Source organism: Bombina bombina, chromosome 3 (genome assembly GCF_027579735.1).
Source record: "Bombina bombina isolate aBomBom1 chromosome 3, aBomBom1.pri, whole genome shotgun sequence".
NCBI lineage: Eukaryota > Metazoa > Chordata > Amphibia > Anura > Bombinatoridae > Bombina > Bombina bombina.
The window spans coordinates 467,123,770-467,141,578 of NC_069501.1; the positions used below are offsets into that span (position 1 = coordinate 467,123,770).

At 43.5% G+C, this 17,809-nt stretch overlaps 1 protein-coding gene across 1 annotated transcript in view; it reads left to right on the forward strand.

Moving 5' to 3' along the window:
- Nucleotides 1-17,809, forward strand: part of USP49 (ubiquitin specific peptidase 49) — a 227,162-nt gene that overhangs the window by 90,538 nt on the left and 118,815 nt on the right. Inside the window, exon 4 of the mRNA XM_053705336.1 lies at nucleotides 16,559-16,763. Within this exon, the coding sequence (XP_053561311.1) occupies nucleotides 16,559-16,763 (205 nt within the window). The remainder of the gene's footprint in view (nucleotides 1-16,558; nucleotides 16,764-17,809) is intronic.

Sequence of the window (17,809 nt, forward strand, 5' to 3'; positions counted from 1 at the left end):
ATAAAAGTCAATCTTTACATGTAAAGAAATTATCACCAGACAACGAGGGGGAAGTTATGCCGACTAACTCTCCTCACGTGTCAGTACCTTCGCCTCCCGCTCAGGAGGTGCGTGATTTTGTGGCGCCAAGTACATCAGGGAGGCCCTTACAAATCACTTTGCAAGACATGGCTACTGTTATGACAGAAGTATTATCTAAATTGCCAGAATTAAGAGGCAAGCGCGATAGCTCTGGGTTAAGGACAGAGCGCGCGGATGAGGTGAGAGCCATGTCAGATACTGCGTCACAGTTTGCAGAACATGAAGACGGAGAGCTTCATTCTGTGGGTGACGGATCTGATCCAGGGAGACTGGATTCAGAGATTTCTAATTTTAAATTTAAGCTTGAGAACCTCCGCATATTGCTAGGGGAGGTATTAGCGGCTCTGAATGATTGTAACACGGTTGCAATTCCAGAAAAATTATGTAGGTTGGATAGATACTATGCGGTACCGGTGTGTACTGACGTGTTTCCTATACCTAAAAGGCTTACAGAGATTATTAGCAAGGAGTGGGATAGACCTGGTGTGCCTTTTTCCCCTCCTCCCATATTTAGGAAAATGTTTCCTATAGACGCCACCACACGAGACTTATGGAAGAGAGGGCCCCCTATCCGGAAACGGATCTAGTGGGGGGCAGACTTTCTCTCTTCGCCCAGGCTTGGGCAAGAGATTTCCAGGATCCCTGGGCGTTGGAGATCATATCTCAGGGATATCTCCTGGACTTCAAAACTTCTCCTCCACGAGGGAGATTTCATCTTTCAAGGTTATCAGCAAACCAAATAAAGAAAGAGGCGTTTCTACGCTGTGTACAAGACCTCTTACTAATGGGGGTGATCCACCCAGTTCCGCGGACGGAACACGGGCAAGGATTCTATTCAAATCTATTTGTGGTTCCCAAGAAAGAGGGAACCTTCAGACCAATCTTGGACTTAAAAATCCTAAACAAATTCCTAAGAGTTCCATCATTCAAAATGGAAACTATTCGAACCATCCTTCCCATGATCCAAGAGGGTCAGTACATGACCACAGTGGACTTAAAGGATGCCTACCTTCACATACCGATTCACAAGGATCATTATCGGTACCTAAGATTTGCTTTCCTAGACAGGCATTACCAGTTTGTAGCTCTTCCCTTCGGATTAGCTACGGCTCCAAGAATCTTTAAAAAAGTTCTGGGCTCACTTCTGGCGGTACTAAGAACGTGAGGCATAGCGGTGACTCCGTACCTAGACGACATTCTGATACAAGCGTCAAGTTTTCAAACTGCCAAGTCTCATACAGAGATAGTTCTGGCATTTCTGAGGTCGCATGGGTGGAAGGTGAACGTGGAAAAGAGTTCTCTATTACCACTTACAAGGGTTCCCTTTCTATGGACTCTTATAGATTCTGTAGAGATGAAAATTTACCTGACAGAGGCCAGGTTATCAAAACTTCTAAATGCTTGCCGTGTCCTTCATTCCATTCCACACCCGTCAGTAGCTCAGTGCATGGAAGTAATCGGCTTAATGGTAGCGGCAATGGACATAGTACCATTTGCGCGCCTGCATCTCAGACCGCTGCAATTGTGCATGCTAAATCAGTGGAACGGGGATTACTCAGATTTGTCCCCCCTACTAAATCTGGATCAAGAGACCAGAGATTCTCTTCTATGGTGGCTTTCTCGGCCACATCTGTCCAAGGGGATGTCCTTTCGCAGGCCAGATTGGACGATTGTAACAACAGACGCCAGCCTTCTAGGCTGGGGCGCAGTCTGGAACTCCCTGAAGGCTCAGGGATTATGGACTCAGGAGGAGACACTCCTCCCAATAAATATTCTGGAATTAAGAGCAATATTCAATGCTCTCCTAACTTGGCCTCAGTTAGCATCATCATCAGATTTCAGTCGGACAACATCACGACTGTGGCTTACATCAACCATCAAGGGGAACCAGAAGTTCCCTAGCGATGTTGGAAGTCTCAAAGATAATTCGCTGGGCAGAGTCTCACTCTTGCCACCTGTCAGCGATTTACATCCCAGGCGTGGAGAACTGGGAGGCGGATTTGCTCAACTGATTCATCGTTGGGGCAAACCAGATCTGGATCTCATGGCGTCTCGCCAGAACGCCAAGCTTCCTTGTTACGGATCCAGGTCCAGGGACCCGGGAGCGGTGCTGATAGATGCTCTGACAGCCCCTTGGGTCTTCAACATGGCTTATGTGTTTCCACCATTTCCGATGCTTCCTCGTTTGATTGCCAAGATCAAACAGGAGAGAGCTTCGGTGATTCTGATAGTGCCTGCCTGGCCACGCAGGACCTGGTATGCAGACCTAGTGGACATGTCGTCCTGTCCACCGTGGTCTCTGCCTCTGAGACAGGACCTTCTAATTCAGGGTCCTTTCAACCATCCAAATCTAATTTCTCTGAGGCTGACTGCATGGAGATTGAACGCTTGATTCTATCAAAGCGTGGCTTCTCGGAGTCGGTTATTGATACCTTAATACAGGCTAGGAAGCCTGTTACCAGAAAAATTTACCATAAGATATGGCGTAAATATTTATATTGGTGCGAATCCAAGTGTTACTCATGGAGTAAGGTTAGGATTCCTAGGATATTGTCCTTTCTACAAGAGCGTTTAGAAAAGGGCTTATCTGCTAGTTCGTTAAAGGGACAGATTTCTGCTCTGTCTATTCTTCTACACAAACGTCTGGCTGAAGTTCCAGACGTTCAGGCTTTTTGTCAGGCTTTAGCTAGGATTAAGCCTGTGTTTAAGACTGTTGCTCCGCCGTGGAGCTTAAACTTAGTTCTTAACGTTCTTCAAGGCGTTCCATTTGAACCCCTTCATTCCATTGATATCAAGCTGTTATCCTGGAAGGTTCTGTTTTTGATGGCTATTTCCTCGGCTCGAAGAGTCTCTGAGTTATCTGCCTTACATTGTGATTCTCCTTATCTGATTTTTCATTCAGACAAGGTAGTTCTGCGTACTAAACCTGGGTTCTTACCTAAGGTAGTTACTAACAGGAATATCAATCAAGAGATTGTTGTTCCATCACTGTGTCCTAACCCTTCTTCAAAGAAGGAACGACTTTTGCATAATCTGGACGTAGTCCGTGCCCTGAAGTTCTATTTGCAGGCAACTAAAGATTTTCGTCAAACTTCTTCCCTGTTTGTCGTTTACTCTGGACAGAGAAGAGGTCAAAAGGCTTCGGCTACCTCTCTCTCTTTTTGGCTTCGTAGCATAATACGTTTAGCCTATGAGACTGCTGGACAGCAGCCTCCTGAAAGGATTACAGCTCATTCTACTAGAGCTGTGGCTTCCACCTGGGCCTTTAAAAATGAGGCCTCTGTTGAACAGATTTGCAAGGCTGCAACTTGGTCTTCGCTTCACACTTTTTCAAAATTTTACAAATTTGACACTTTTGCTTCTTCGGAGGCTATTTTTGGGAGAAAGGTACTTCAGGCAGTGGTTCCTTCTGTTTAATGTTCCTGCCTTGTCCCTCCCTTCATCCGTGTACTTTAGCTTTGGTATTGGTATTCCATAAGTAATGGATGACCCGTGGACTGACTACACTTAACAAGAGAAAACATAATTTCTCCAACATAGGTGTGTCCGGTCCACGGCGTCATCCTTACTTGTGGGATATTCTCTTCCCCAACAGGAAATGGCAAAGAGCCCAGCAAAGCTGGTCACATGATCCCTCCTAGGCTCCGCCTTCCCCAGTCATTCTCTTTGCCGTTGTACAGGCAACATCTCCACGGAGATGGCTTAGAGTTTTTTAGTGTTTAACTGTAGTTTTTATTATTCAATCAAGAGTTTGTTATTTTAAAATAGTGCTGGTATGTACTATTTACTCTGAAACAGAAAAGAGATGAAGATTTCTGTTTGTAAGAGGAAAATGATTTTAGCAACCGTTACTAAAATCGATGGCTGTTCCACACAGGACTGTTGAGAGGAATTAACTTCAGTTGGGGGAACAGTGAGCAGACTTTTGCTGCTTGAGGTATGACACATTCTAACAAGACAATGTAATGCTGGAAGCTGTCATTTTCCCTATGGGATCCGATAAGCCATTTTATTACAGACAGTAAATAAGGGCTTCACAAGGGCTTTTTAAGACTGTAGACATTTTCTGGGCTAAATCGATTTATATATAAACATATTTTATACTCCATAGCCTTGAGGAATTATTTTAATCTTGGGAATTTTGTAAAATAACCGGCAGGCACTGTATTGGACACCTTATTCTCTAGGGGCTTTCCCTAATCATAGGCAGAGTCTCATTTTCGCGCCTGTATTGCGCACTTGTTTTTGAGAAGCATGACATGCAGATGCATGTGTGAGGAGCTCTGATACATAGAAAAGACTTTCTGAAGCGTCATTTGGTATCGTATTCCCCTTTGGGCTTGGTTGGGTCTCAGCAAAGCAGATACCAGGGACTGTAAAGGGGTTAAATATAAAAACGGCTCAGGTTCCGTTATTTTAAGGGTTAAAGCTTCCAAATTTGGTGTGCAATACTTTTAAGGCTTTAAGACACTGTGGTGAAATTTTGGTGAATTTTGAACAATTCCTTCATACTTTTTCGCAATTGCAGTAATAAAGTGTGTTCAGTTTAAAATTTAAAGTGACAGTAACGGTTTTATTTTAAAACGTTTTTTGTACTTTGTTATCAAGTTTATGCCTGTTTAACATGTCTGAACTGCCAGATAGACTGTGTTCTGAATGTGGGGAAGCCAAGGTCCCTTCTCATTTAAATAGATGTGATTTATGTGACATAAAATTTAGAGAAAATGATGCCCAAGATGATTCCTCAAGTGAGGGGAGTAAGCATGGTACTGCATCATCCCCTCCTTCGTCTACACCAGTCTTGCCCACACAAGAGGCCCCTAGTACATCTAGCGCGCCAATACTCCTTACTATGCAACAATTAACGGCTGTAATGGATAATTCTATCAAAAACATTTTAGCCAAAATGCCCACTTATCAGCGAAAGCGCGACTGCTCTGTTTTAGAAAATACTGAAGAGCATGAGGACGCTGATGATATTGTTTCTGAAGGGCCCCTACACCAGTCTGAGGGGGCCAGGGAGGTTTTGTCTGAGGGAGAAATTTCAGATTCAGGGAAAATTTCTCAACAAGCTGAACCTGATGTGATTACATTTAAATTTAAGTTGGAACATCTCCGCGCTCTGCTTAAGGAGGTGTTATCCACTCTGGATGATTGTGAGAATTTGGTCATCCCAGAGAAACTATGTAAAATGGACAAGTTCCTAGAGGTCCCGGGGCCCCCCGAAGCTTTTCCTATACCCAAGCGGGTGGCGGACATTGTAAATAAAGAATGGGAAAGGCCCGGTATACCTTTCGTCCCTCCCCCCATCTTTAAAAAATTGTTTCCTATGGTCGACCCCAGAAAGGACTTATGGCAGACAGTCCCCAAGGTCGAGGGGGCGGTTTCTACTCTAAACAAACGCACCACTATACCCATAGAAGATAGTTGTGCTTTCAAAGATCCTATGGATAAAAAATTAGAAGGTTTGCTTAAAAAGATGTTTGTTCAGCAAGGTTACCTTCTACAACCAATTTCATGCATTGTCCCTGTCACTACAGCCGCGTGTTTCTGGTTTGATGAGCTAGAAAAGGCGATCACTAGTAATTCTCCTTCTTATGAGGAGATTATGGACAGAATCCGTGCTCTTAAATTGGCTAATTCTTTCACCCTAGACGCCACTTTGCAATTGGCTAGGTTAGCGGCGAAAAATTCTGGGTTTGCTATTGTGGCGCGCAGAGCGCTTTGGTTAAAATCTTGGTCAGCGGATGCGTCTTCCAAGAACAAATTGCTTAACATTCCTTTCAAGGGGAAAACGCTGTTTGGCCCTGACTTGAAAGAGATTATCTCTGATATCACTGGGGGAAAGGGCCACGCCCTTCCTCAGGATAGGTCTTTCAAGGCCAAAAATAAACCTAATTTTCGTCCCTTTCGTAGAAACGGACCAGCCCCAAGTGCTACGTCCTCTAAGCAAGAGGGTAATACTTCTCAAGCCAAGCCAGCCTGGAGACCAATGCAAGGCTGGAACAAGGGAAAGCAGGCCAAGAAACCTGCCACTGCTACCAAGACAGCATGAGATGTTGGCCCCCGATCCGGGACCGGATCTGGTGGGGGGCAGACTCTCTTCGCTCAGGCTTGGGCAAGAGATGTTCTGGATCCTTGGGCGCTAGAAATAGTCTCCCAAGGTTATCTTCTGGAATTCAAAGGGCTTCCCCCAAAGGGGAGGTTCCACAGGTCTCAATTGTCGTCAGACCACATAAAAAAACAGGCATTCTTACATTGTGTAGAAGACCTGTTAAAAATGGGAGTGATTCATCCTGTTCCATTAGGAGAACAAGGGATGGGGTTCTACTCCAATCTGTTCGTAGTTCCCAAAAAAGAGGGAACGTTCAGACCAATCTTAGATCTCAAGATCCTAAACAAGTTTCTCAAGGTTCCATCGTTCAAAATGGAAACCATTCGAACAATTCTTCCTTCCATCCAGGAAGGTCAATTCATGACCACGGTGGATTTAAAGGATGCGTATCTACATATTCCTATCCACAAGGAACATCATCGGTTCCTAAGGTTCGCATTCCTGGACAAGCATTACCAGTTCGTGGCACTTCCGTTCGGATTAGCCACTGCTCCAAGGATTTTCACAAAGGTACTAGGGTCCCTTCTAGCGGTGCTAAGACCAAGGCGCATTGCAGTAGTACCTTACTTGGACGACATTCTGATTCAAGCGTCGTCCCTTCCTCTAGCAAAGGCTCACACGGACATTGTCCTGGCCTTTCTCAGATCTCACGGATGGAAAGTGAACGTAGAAAAGAGTTCTCTATCTCCGTCAACGAGGGTTCCCTTCTCGGGAACAATAATAGACTCCTTAGAAATGAGGATTTTTCTGACAGAGGCCAGAAAAACAAAACTTCTAAACTCTTGTCAAATACTTCATTCCGTTCCTCTTCCTTCCATAGCGCAGTGCATGGAAGTAATAGGTTTGATGGTAGCGGCAATGGACATAGTTCCTTTTGCGCGCATTCATCTAAGACCATTACAACTGTGCATGCTCAGTCAGTGGAATGGGGACTATACAGACTTGTCTCCGACGATACAAGTAAATCAGAGGACCAGAGATTCACTCCGTTGGTGGCTGTCCCTGGACAACCTGTCACAGGGGATGAGCTTCCGCAGACCAGAGTGGGTCATTGTCACGACCGACGCCAGTCTGATGGGCTGGGGCGCGGTCTGGGGACCCCTGAAAGCTCAGGGTCTTTGGTCTCGGGAAGAATCTCTTCTACCGATAAATATTCTGGAACTGAGAGCGATACTCAATGCTCTCAAGGCTTGGCCTCAGCTAGCAAAGGCCAAGTTCATACGGTTTCAATCAGACAACATGACGACTGTTGCGTACATCAACCATCAGGGGGGAACAAGGAGTTCCCTGGCGATGGAAGAAGTGACCAAAATCATTCAATGGGCGGAGACTCACTCCTGCCACTTGTCTGCAATCCACATCCCAGGAGTGGAAAATTGGGAAGCGGATTTTCTGAGTCGTCAGACATTACATCCGGGGGAGTGGGAACTCCATCCGGAAATCTTTGCCCACATTACTCAACTGTGGGGCATTCCAGACATGGATCTGATGGCCTCTCGTCAGAACTTCAAGGTTCCTTGCTACGGGTCCAGATCCAGGGATCCCAAGGCGACTCTAGTAGATGCACTAGTAGCACCTTGGACCTTCAAACTAGCTTATGTATTCCCGCCGTTTCCTCTCATCCCCAGGCTGGTAGCCAGGATCAATCAGGAGAGGGCATCGGTGATCTTGATAGCTCCTGCGTGGCCACGCAGGACTTGGTATGCAGACCTGGTGAATATGTCATCGGCTCCACCATGGAAGCTACCTTTGAGACGAGACCTTCTTGTTCAAGGTCCGTTCGAACATCCGAATCTGGTCTCACTCCAACTGACTGCTTGGAGATTGAACGCTTGATCTTATCAAAGCGAGGGTTCTCAGATTCTGTTATTGATACTCTTGTTCAGGCCAGAAAGCCTGTAACTAGAAAAATTTACCACAAAATATGGAAAAAATATATCTGTTGGTGTGAATCTAAAGGATTCCCTTGGGACAAGGTAAAAATTCCTAAGATTCTATCCTTTCTTCAAGAAGGATTGGAGAAAGGATTATCTGCAAGTTCCTTGAAGGGACAGATTTCTGCCTTGTCTGTGTTACTTCACAAAAAGCTGGCAGCTGTGCCAGATGTTCAAGCCTTTGTTCAGGCTCTGGTTAGAATCAAGCCTGTTTACAAACCTTTGACTCCTCCCTGGAGTCTCAATTTAGTTCTTTCAGTTCTTCAGGGGGTTCCGTTTGAACCCTTACATTCCGTTGATATTAAGTTATTATCTTGGAAAGTTTTGTTTTTGGTTGCAATTTCTTCTGCTAGAAGAGTTTCAGAATTATCTGCTCTGCAGTGTTCTCCTCCTTATCTGGTGTTCCATGCAGATAAGGTGGTTTTACGTACTAAACCTGGTTTTCTTCCGAAAGTTGTTTCTAACAAAAACATTAACCAGGAGATAGTCGTGCCTTCTTTGTGTCCGAATCCAGTTTCAAAGAAGGAACGTTTGTTGCACAATTTGGATGTTGTTCGCGCTCTAAAATTCTATTTAGATGCTACAAAGGATTTTAGACAAACATCTTCCTTGTTTGTTGTTTATTCTGGTAAAAGGAGAGGTCAAAAAGCAACTTCTACCTCTCTCTCTTTTTGGATTAAAAGCATCATCGGATTGGCTTATGAGACTGCCGGACGGCAGCCTCCTGAAAGAATCACAGCTCATTCCACTAGGGCTGTGGCTTCCACATGGGCCTTCAAGAACGAGGCTTCTGTTGATCAGATATGTAAGGCAGCGACTTGGTCTTCACTGCACACTTTTACCAAATTTTACAAGTTTGATACTTTTGCTTCTTCTGAGGCTATTTTTGGGAGAAAGGTTTTGCAAGCCGTGGTGCCTTCCATTTAGGTGACCTGATTTGCTCCCTCCCTTCATCCGTGTCCTAAAGCTTTGGTATTGGTTCCCACAAGTAAGGATGACGCCGTGGACCGGACACACCTATGTTGGAGAAAACAGAATTTATGTTTACCTGATAAATTACTTTCTCCAACGGTGTGTCCGGTCCACGGCCCGCCCTGGTTTTTTAATCAGGTCTGATAATTTATTTTCTTTAACTACAGTCACCACGGTATCATATGATTTCTCCTATGCAAATATTCCTCCTTTACGTCGGTCGAATGACTGGGGAAGGCGGAGCCTAGGAGGGATCATGTGACCAGCTTTGCTGGGCTCTTTGCCATTTCCTGTTGGGGAAGAGAATATCCCACAAGTAAGGATGACGCCGTGGACCGGACACACCGTTGGAGAAAGTAATTTATCAGGTAAACATAAATTCTGTTTTATGCTTACCTGATAAATTTATTTCTCTTGTAGTGTAGTCAGTCCACGGCCCGCCCTGTCTTTAAGGCAGATCTAAATTTTAATTAAAACTCCAGTCACCACTGCACCCTATGGTTTCTCCTTTCTCGTCTGGTTTTGGTCGAATGACTGAATATGACATGTGAGGGGAGGAGCTATATAGCAGCTCTGCTTGGGTGATCCTCTTGCAGCTTCCTGTTAGGAAGAGATATATTCCATAAGTAATGGATGACCCGTGGACTGACTACACTACAAGAGAAATAAATTTATCAGGTAAGCATAAATTATGTTTTTTTTATGACTGAGTACAAGTAACAATACTTGTTTTCAGATACTCGCCGATACCAATTACCAATACTTTTTTTTTTTAATGTCATGTGACAGTTTACCAAGCACAATACAGACTACTTATTTAAAATTCCTTCTTTATAATTATAAAGGACTGTAATTCAAAAGACATTATGAAATAATAAAAAAGCTAACAGAACATGTTTATAAATAAAAAATATTACAATAAAATATTAAATTTAAAGGGGTGATGCAATTGGGTTGTAGGGCTGTTTATATAACATCAATCTGACATTTCTATGGAGGTTCGGCTCTAAGTTGAACAGTCTTTCACTTTCCACACTACTGCATGGGGCAGAAAGATATTTTTGGGCCATTTAAGCCAGAGCTTGAAATCTGTTTATTAACTGCCCAGTACTTCACGGGTTTGTCTGAACGAGGTACAGTGATCTCTACTACAATAATACAAATAACAGCAATTTGTATTGGCAGAACAGTAGTAAACAATTTTTAGTTTAGTCTCCACTCCAGTTTAAAATGAAATGGGAACATGCAGTTTGAAAAAACGCCACAAGATAGCATATGGGTAGGAAGTGGAGGTATCTGTGCATGTAAATACTTGGTATTGGTACCGATACTAGTATCGGTGCATCCCTAATTTCTACGGCGCTGTCTCATTTATATCTCCAAAGTTAAGTATTTATCTGATACTGTCCGTGCTCCGTTAACCTAGGTCCATTGAGCGTGGGATCGCCCGATTCAGTTCGGCCTTCTGTGGAAACCTTGGCCCCTGAGGCTTCAGAGGCACCAATCTCGGAGTCGAGGTCTCCAGTAGATCCGGCGAGGGATGATTTTGCCTTCCGTTATAGGCTGGCTCGCATTCGGGTTCTTTTAAGACCTGTTTTGGCACTGTTAGAGGATCCCAGTCTTAGTGGGCAGAGGGATCCGAGGCCTTAGAAGCTGGATGAATATGACATTAGGGGATGAAGCCAATCTCCTTATCGTCTTCATTTTAAGGTGTTTTTATTTTTTTCGGTTCCATTTCTGAGCTTGGGTGAATGGGGTCTCTACTCGGCTGGTCCTGTAGTTGTTCTCATTCACCTTGGCCGTTCACCCGATGGGTGCTGCCTTTGATTTTATTCGTGATCCCGATGGATGTTTGTTTGTTTTTTCCTTAAGCTCAGGTCTGTTAGATTTCATTTTTACGATTGTTCTTTTCTGGAACCGATACTTGCCACTAGTGGTCGCATGGGCACTTCCTCTGGAGTTGCACACTTGTTGGATATTATATTTTTTCTAGTTCGTTTACTCGATCCTTCGGGACAAATTTTCTTGGACCTTGAACAATTCCAGAGTGTCCTTATACCAGGCTGGTACTGGTAGGGCACTTTTTCAGCCGTTACCAGGGTTCATGTTACCTTTGTGGTGCTGAGAGTGCCTCTTGTCTTATTCTATGGACTCCGGGCTCGGATCCTACCGAAGTATGAGGCCTGTGGTTTTGATGCAACTTCTCCGAACAGAGGGTTGTGCGTGCCATTCTAAGGTTGGTTGGTTCGGGCTACTCGCCTGGGCTATGAATCTGCTTCTTGCAGACTACTTCTAGATTCTTCAGGTCCCCGGGGACTTTGAACCGTTATTTACATTAAATGGAAGTTGGGAGATGTGCGTGACCTGTTTGGTCAGGTGTGCCGGGTGATTAACGTTTGGGTCTTCACTCGAGGTTCTTCCAGACGCTGACTCTTTAGCCTTTTACGCTCTTTCTTGCGGTGGTGGAGTATCATCCTTTCTCACTTTTGGGGGGATCATCTGGTCGGGTGTGCGGGTATGTTTTTTCTCTGTTCCGAGTCATGTTACTCTGAGAGATGTGCAGGGATATTTCTTGCCTTCTGTGGGAGCTGTGGCTCCAGCGATTGCCTGCTCAAGGTAGTTTTCCTTGAATAATAGCTTTTTCAAGTTCTCTGACTGTCGTCTATTCCATTCTAATACCCTTGGTCGGACTACGGTCTTTGACGTTGGGGTGTGTGCGTCCTCGATGTTACGCTAGCCTTGGGGCTTGTCAGTAGAAGTGTCAAGGTTGGGTACGGAGGGGTCAGGCAGTTGTCCATTTTTCCTCGATCCTCCGTTTGGGGTTTTGTGGGCGATGCCTTTAGTTAATTCTCCAAGATGGCGAGCAGGGCCCTAGTTTATAATTTTCCTTTGGGTATTGATGTTACCCTGCCTGTGTGTGTGTATCACGTATTGCTGCTTGCCTACAATATTTTTTGCAATCCGTTTGCACTGGGTGCTGATTCTCAGACTGTTCAGGAGTCCTTCGGGACTCTTGGGTTTGAGGCTATTCTAGATCGCCAAGTCTGTGGACTTTAGAGGTGCGCTCCTCCTTGGAGCAGGCAGTTTAGGGTTCTTCGGAGATTGGATCTTTTGATTGTCCATTGTCGAGGACCCTGGCCTTGGTCCATGTCTCTCCATGGATGGGTGTGGACGGTTTGATTCACGCTTGAAGTTTGTGGACCTGTGGACCCCTTTCGTAGGGGCTGGGGCTCTGTGAGAGATGCCTATCTGACGATGGCTTTAGGCCTTTCTGATGGGCCCCATACCTGTCTTCTGGTGCATTTACGATGTTCCTGTAGACTCCAGGTGCTTTTCAACTGGGTTGGCGAAGTGGCCGAGGGCTCTCACCTCTATGGTAGGGTTTTTTCCGTTGTTTCATTCCCTTCTCTTCCAGAGTACGGTTTGGGTTCTCCGGGTTCGGAAATACCTTGGTATTCGTGGAGTCCTGGGGGTCCTTGGTCCTGCCTTGCAGGGGTTATTTTCCCTTCCTGCGTTTCAGGTTTCTGGGAGGGGAGCTGTGATGTAGTGTCTGGTTCCTGCGTTCCTGCAGCAGGAGGCTGAGGGTTGGCTCCCGTGCGGGCTTCTACTACATGTACAGGAAGTGTGCCCTTTTTGCCCACGACTGTGTATAGGGGGTCTCGTACCCGAGCACAATGTTTCTCCTGACTCACAGTAGCATACCGTTTGTAGCAGCGGTCTAACAGGGGACTTTGTTCCTCGTTGATCCTCTCTTCCTTTTCCTATAGTCTTGGGACTCTTGTCTTTGGTCTTTTGACTAGCCTTTGGGCTGGGACCGTTATCCTGGAGGGAAGGTTAGGGATCAGTTACTCTATGCAGTGTTGACTGTTTTCGGCTGTTGGTCATTTCCTTTGAGGGAGGACTTTGGATGTCCTCCTTTCTAACGGTGTCTGGTGCCGGGAGTGTGGCGCTTCTTGGAGCTGCTAGTCGGTGGGCTGTAAGCCCTTGGTGGTTTGCAGTTGGAACCATCTACAGTGATTTGCTCAGTGACGGTGTATCCAGTTACAGCTAATTTGGTTTTGTCTGGATGCTAACAAACTTGACACTCCTGTAGGAGGTTTGTTAGCAGTAGGGTCAGCCTTCCTTTTGGAGGCTGGTCTTTGAGAGTTCCTGTTCAGGCGGTTTAAGTTTCTCTGGGAGAGCTGCTGGGATATTTATCCTGTTTCTGCTGTCTCCGCCTATCTAGCCTCCAGATCTAGATATATTATGGGGCATCGGGAGACTCATGAATTTCCTGGAGTACCTTAGGGTATGGTATGGGATTGGGGACATGAGGGGTCCTCGAGTCCTTTTGAGGACATGTTCCCTGTGTATGGATTTTTCTTTTTGGGTCCTTGTGCTCTAGGGAGTTTATCTCCCTGGGCGTTGCCTTGTAAAGAAAACCATGGGTTTTCTAGGTGTGGAGTGGAAAAAGTTCCTTTGGATTTTCCTGGTCTCTGGTTCCCTTTTGGGCGGCAGATGCAGTCCTTTTCTTTGGCCGGGTACCTTCTTGGGAGTTGTGACTAGTGGGACAGACGCGTCGGAGGTTGTTTGGACCTGACGGACTCTAGGTCTGAGTGGTCTCTAGTTCGGCTTTGCCGATGGTGTAACTGATGTGCAGTTACCTGGGCTCAGGTTTTTCTCCCGTGTCGTTTGTACTTAAACTATTTTGGGTGTTGAGTATTTAAGGCTGTGGTGCCTTTCGAAGGGGCCGCCTTTTGTACCCACCTGTTATTTGCATTCAGCGTCCTCTAGCTTGGGTATTGTTTTCCCAAAAGTAATAAATGCAGCTGTGGACTCTTCCCTTTTAAGAAGAAAAACATAAATTATGCTTACCTGATGATTTCATTTTCTTCTGAAGGGAAGAGTCTACAGCTCCCGTCCGTGTTTTTATCTCTATGAGGCATCTGTTACTTTTTGTTCTTCTGGCACCTTTTTTCACCCTGATATTTCTCCTACTGTTCCTTGTTCTCTTAGCAGAATGAATTGGGGTTGAGGGAAGTTGAGGAGGTATTTAAGCCTTTTGCTGGGGTGTCTTTGCCTCCTCCTGGTGGCCAGGTTCTGAATTCCCAAAAGTAATGAATGCAGCTGTGGACTCTTCCCTTCAGAAGTATCAATGTGATTACAATATTTTATTACTTTGTATTAAATGAACAAATAAAAATAGATCATAAAGCAAATGGACTCAGATTGTTAGGCCCTACTGTATGTTTGTATATAAATATATCAGGGCTAGACAAACCCAGGAACCATGGAACTACTCCTAAATTTTAAACAGATTTGTCGACCCCTGAATATATATATCTAGGGACATGAAAACCATTTTTTTTAATTACATTTACACGACATTTGTAAAGTATTGTGATAAAGATACCTGTTGAGTGTGAATAATTTCCAAATGCATTAATACTATTATTTCTGCATTTGTTTTCCGATGTTACTATTACATCTAACAGTTGGCCAATACTAGACATATGCTGTAATTGACATGGCTTGCCAATGTCATTTTGTAAACTTGAATTGTTTTGCAGTACCTTGCCACATCTGCTTAAGCCAGCTGGTGGCAGATATGTAGTAGGGTTAGCTTTGTGAAGTCTGCACTTAAAGTTCTCAGAATTGAAAACCCCACAATTTAAATTACAAGAAGTGGTGGCAAAATACATTTTGAAAGTATATTGCAAAGTGTTTATTATGCATAAAAATAACATCGGATAGTCTCTAGTGTTTTCATGTCCTTTTAACTGAATGATCCTTTTATGAGATACAGCATATGCTTTTAGTTTTTTGCTCATTCAGATGCCTCTATCTGCATGTATTATAATACAGTGATGTGTCTGTGAAGATTTATATTGGTTTGAGACCTGTAAAAGTCTTTTTCCTAAAAAGCTACATTGTGATACATATGATGTAAGGAGCTTGTGAAAGCAGCATAGTGTCCCTAAGCAAACCGAGTACAATACCATGTCTCAAGGCTAAAATTCACTACAGGGATCTGGGAAGCAGAATGTGTTGTCTCTCTGCGCTAAGCATTAAGGGCTCCATTATCAGTTGCCTGTTTTCTGAAAAAATAGCGAACACGTGAAATCAGCGAAGTGACGTGGCATCAGCTGTTTGACAAGTTCTTATCTTAATGTGCATGCGTGCCGTGTCATGGCATTCCTGCTAGCACATGTCAGTGTTTCCGTTTTGCGCACAGTGGTGTAGTTTGTATATGTAAGGCATGATGGGTAATGTAAGAAAAAAAGGGAGAAAAAAGTGACAGTTTACCAGCACTCTTGCAAGTGTCAATTATCAGTAGGAATGGCATGGAGGGTCACCTGGACTGGGTAAACCCAGTCCAGGTGACCCTCCATGCCATTCCTACTGATAATTAATTGACACTTGCAAGAGTGCTGGTAAACTGTCACTTTTTTCTCCCTTTTTTTTTCTTGAATTATCAGACAGGCAGCACCCCCCTAATCTCTCTTATGATCAGTTAATTTGCTCAACCCTTAGATCTGTTTTTCAGATCATTTTGATAGTTGGTATATGTATACTGTTTATAATACTAGGGGCTTGTCATAATTGGGAACTTTCCCACTTTCTCTATTTATCACATGATGGGTAATGTACCTTTTATTTATATCGCTGTAATATACAGTTATAACAAGTCACATTAAAATTACTTTTGATAAATTAATTAACTGAACCTTAAAGAATTAGATGCTGATATTTTTAAAATAACTTTATTGAGAAATAAAAAATACAAAACAATACTTTTAAATATATAATGGAGTCTAATACAAATCAGTTGGCAGTATAATAAGAAATGCTGTTTTTGCCCTCAAGCAAAAACATCAAAAATGGGAATAAGGTTCAGTTTAATAATCTATCAAAAATAATTTTAATGTGACTTGTTATAACTGTTTATTACAGCGATTATAAATAAAGGTTCCCTAGTTCTTTGAAATAAAACTACATTACCCATCATGCCTTACATATTCAAACTACACCTCTGCGCACGAAATTGAAGCACTGACGTGTGCGAGCTGGAATGCCATGACAAAGCACGAGTGTGTATTAAGGTAAGAACTTGTCAAACAGCAGATGTCACATCACAGGTAGTGACGTGGTTCGCTATTTTTTCAGAACACCGGGCGTACAAGGTTCAGATAAGGATAATTTAAATCCGCCACACTTTAGGTGATGGAGAGGTTAAGTAGCAGTGGTCTTAGGATATTTGATATAAACATCCCAGTTACTTATTTCCCCAGTGTACTATTGCCTATTAATGAGTTTTGAAGCTATAGTTTCAACTTTAACATTTAGCATTGGAGGGTTAAGCTGTTCACAATACTGTTTTTGCTTCAACAACTGCTACAGCTGGTGGGCGCAAAAGTAATTCCTGTATCCCAAGCACTAAGGAGTCATGTGATCAGTCGCACTGTTTGTTCCCCAGGTTACCTGTCTAACTTGCAGCTACAAGTCTGACACTGTGGAACCCTTCTGGGATCTCTCCTTAGAGTTTCCTGAACGTTATCACTCCCTAGAGAAGGGGATTGCTCCAGTCACCATCACAGAGTGCACTCTTACAGAAATGTTGGCAAAGTTCACAGAGACAGAGGCCCTGGAGGGAAGAATCTACGCCTGTGATCAGTGCAACAGTAAGTAGTTGTCCACGGGGGGTAGTTTGAGGCCAAATGTTCCCAAGCTTTCTATGATGCATTTAAATCAAGAATATTGTAAATATCTAAGGGGAAAATAAAGATCTGGCTTTTTTTCTTGCAGCATATCCAATATGCAGCACCATCCTTCTGTAACATATTTTTAGATTATATAATGCGTGTGTATGTGGACAGCCAACATACAACTGTCATTAAGGGGTTAAAAAAGCTTTTTTCTGCTGCACCAAAAAACTCATGATAAAGATCAAAACTTCGTGATAAAGGTGGACATGTGACTTGATAACTACATTTATTTATCATTAATATTGCCATAAATATTATGCACATTTTCTTTAAGGTTATCATTTTTATTATACAGTGAGTAATGATTTGTCTCTGCTAATAAATGTTTTCTTTTACCAAACTTAACCTTAAATGTTAAATCTGGTCCCTCAAGCCAAAGATCTTTAATCTGTAAAGGGAATTGTAATAATATCATAAATATTATATGTTCATTATGAATTATACATGTGATTTGGATTGTTGTAAGACTGTTTAAGCTCCTTTGCAAAATGAAGATCAGCGTGTTTTTATTAATGATTAAACCCAATATGATGCTGGGTACAGATTGGAAGGAACCAGTGCTTACAAAAACGGATTGCTGCCAATAATTTCTACATTCCAGGCAAAGCTTGTGTCCTAGCAGTGAGACGTTCCAAATCTTCTGCTATGAGAGCATGAAGGGACTTAAGGATCAACCTAAAACACTGTACTACTTCTCTATAAGAGCATTTTTAACCTACCTTCTGTCCTTTTTAATCCAAGGAGGATTGCCAATTTTAGTCCTTGGGAGCTAATACAAACCAGTGGCTTACCCCTAGCAACTCACCCCTTTTGGAAAGTTGTTTGAAATTAAATGTGGGGGGGGGAGCGAAACACAATAAATACTTATACTTACTTGTATAAGTATTCCAGATTCCTTTTTCATGCTGTGCATTAGTAAAATGCTTTTTCGTTATGTAGCGCCTTCTGCAGCCCTCAGGCCA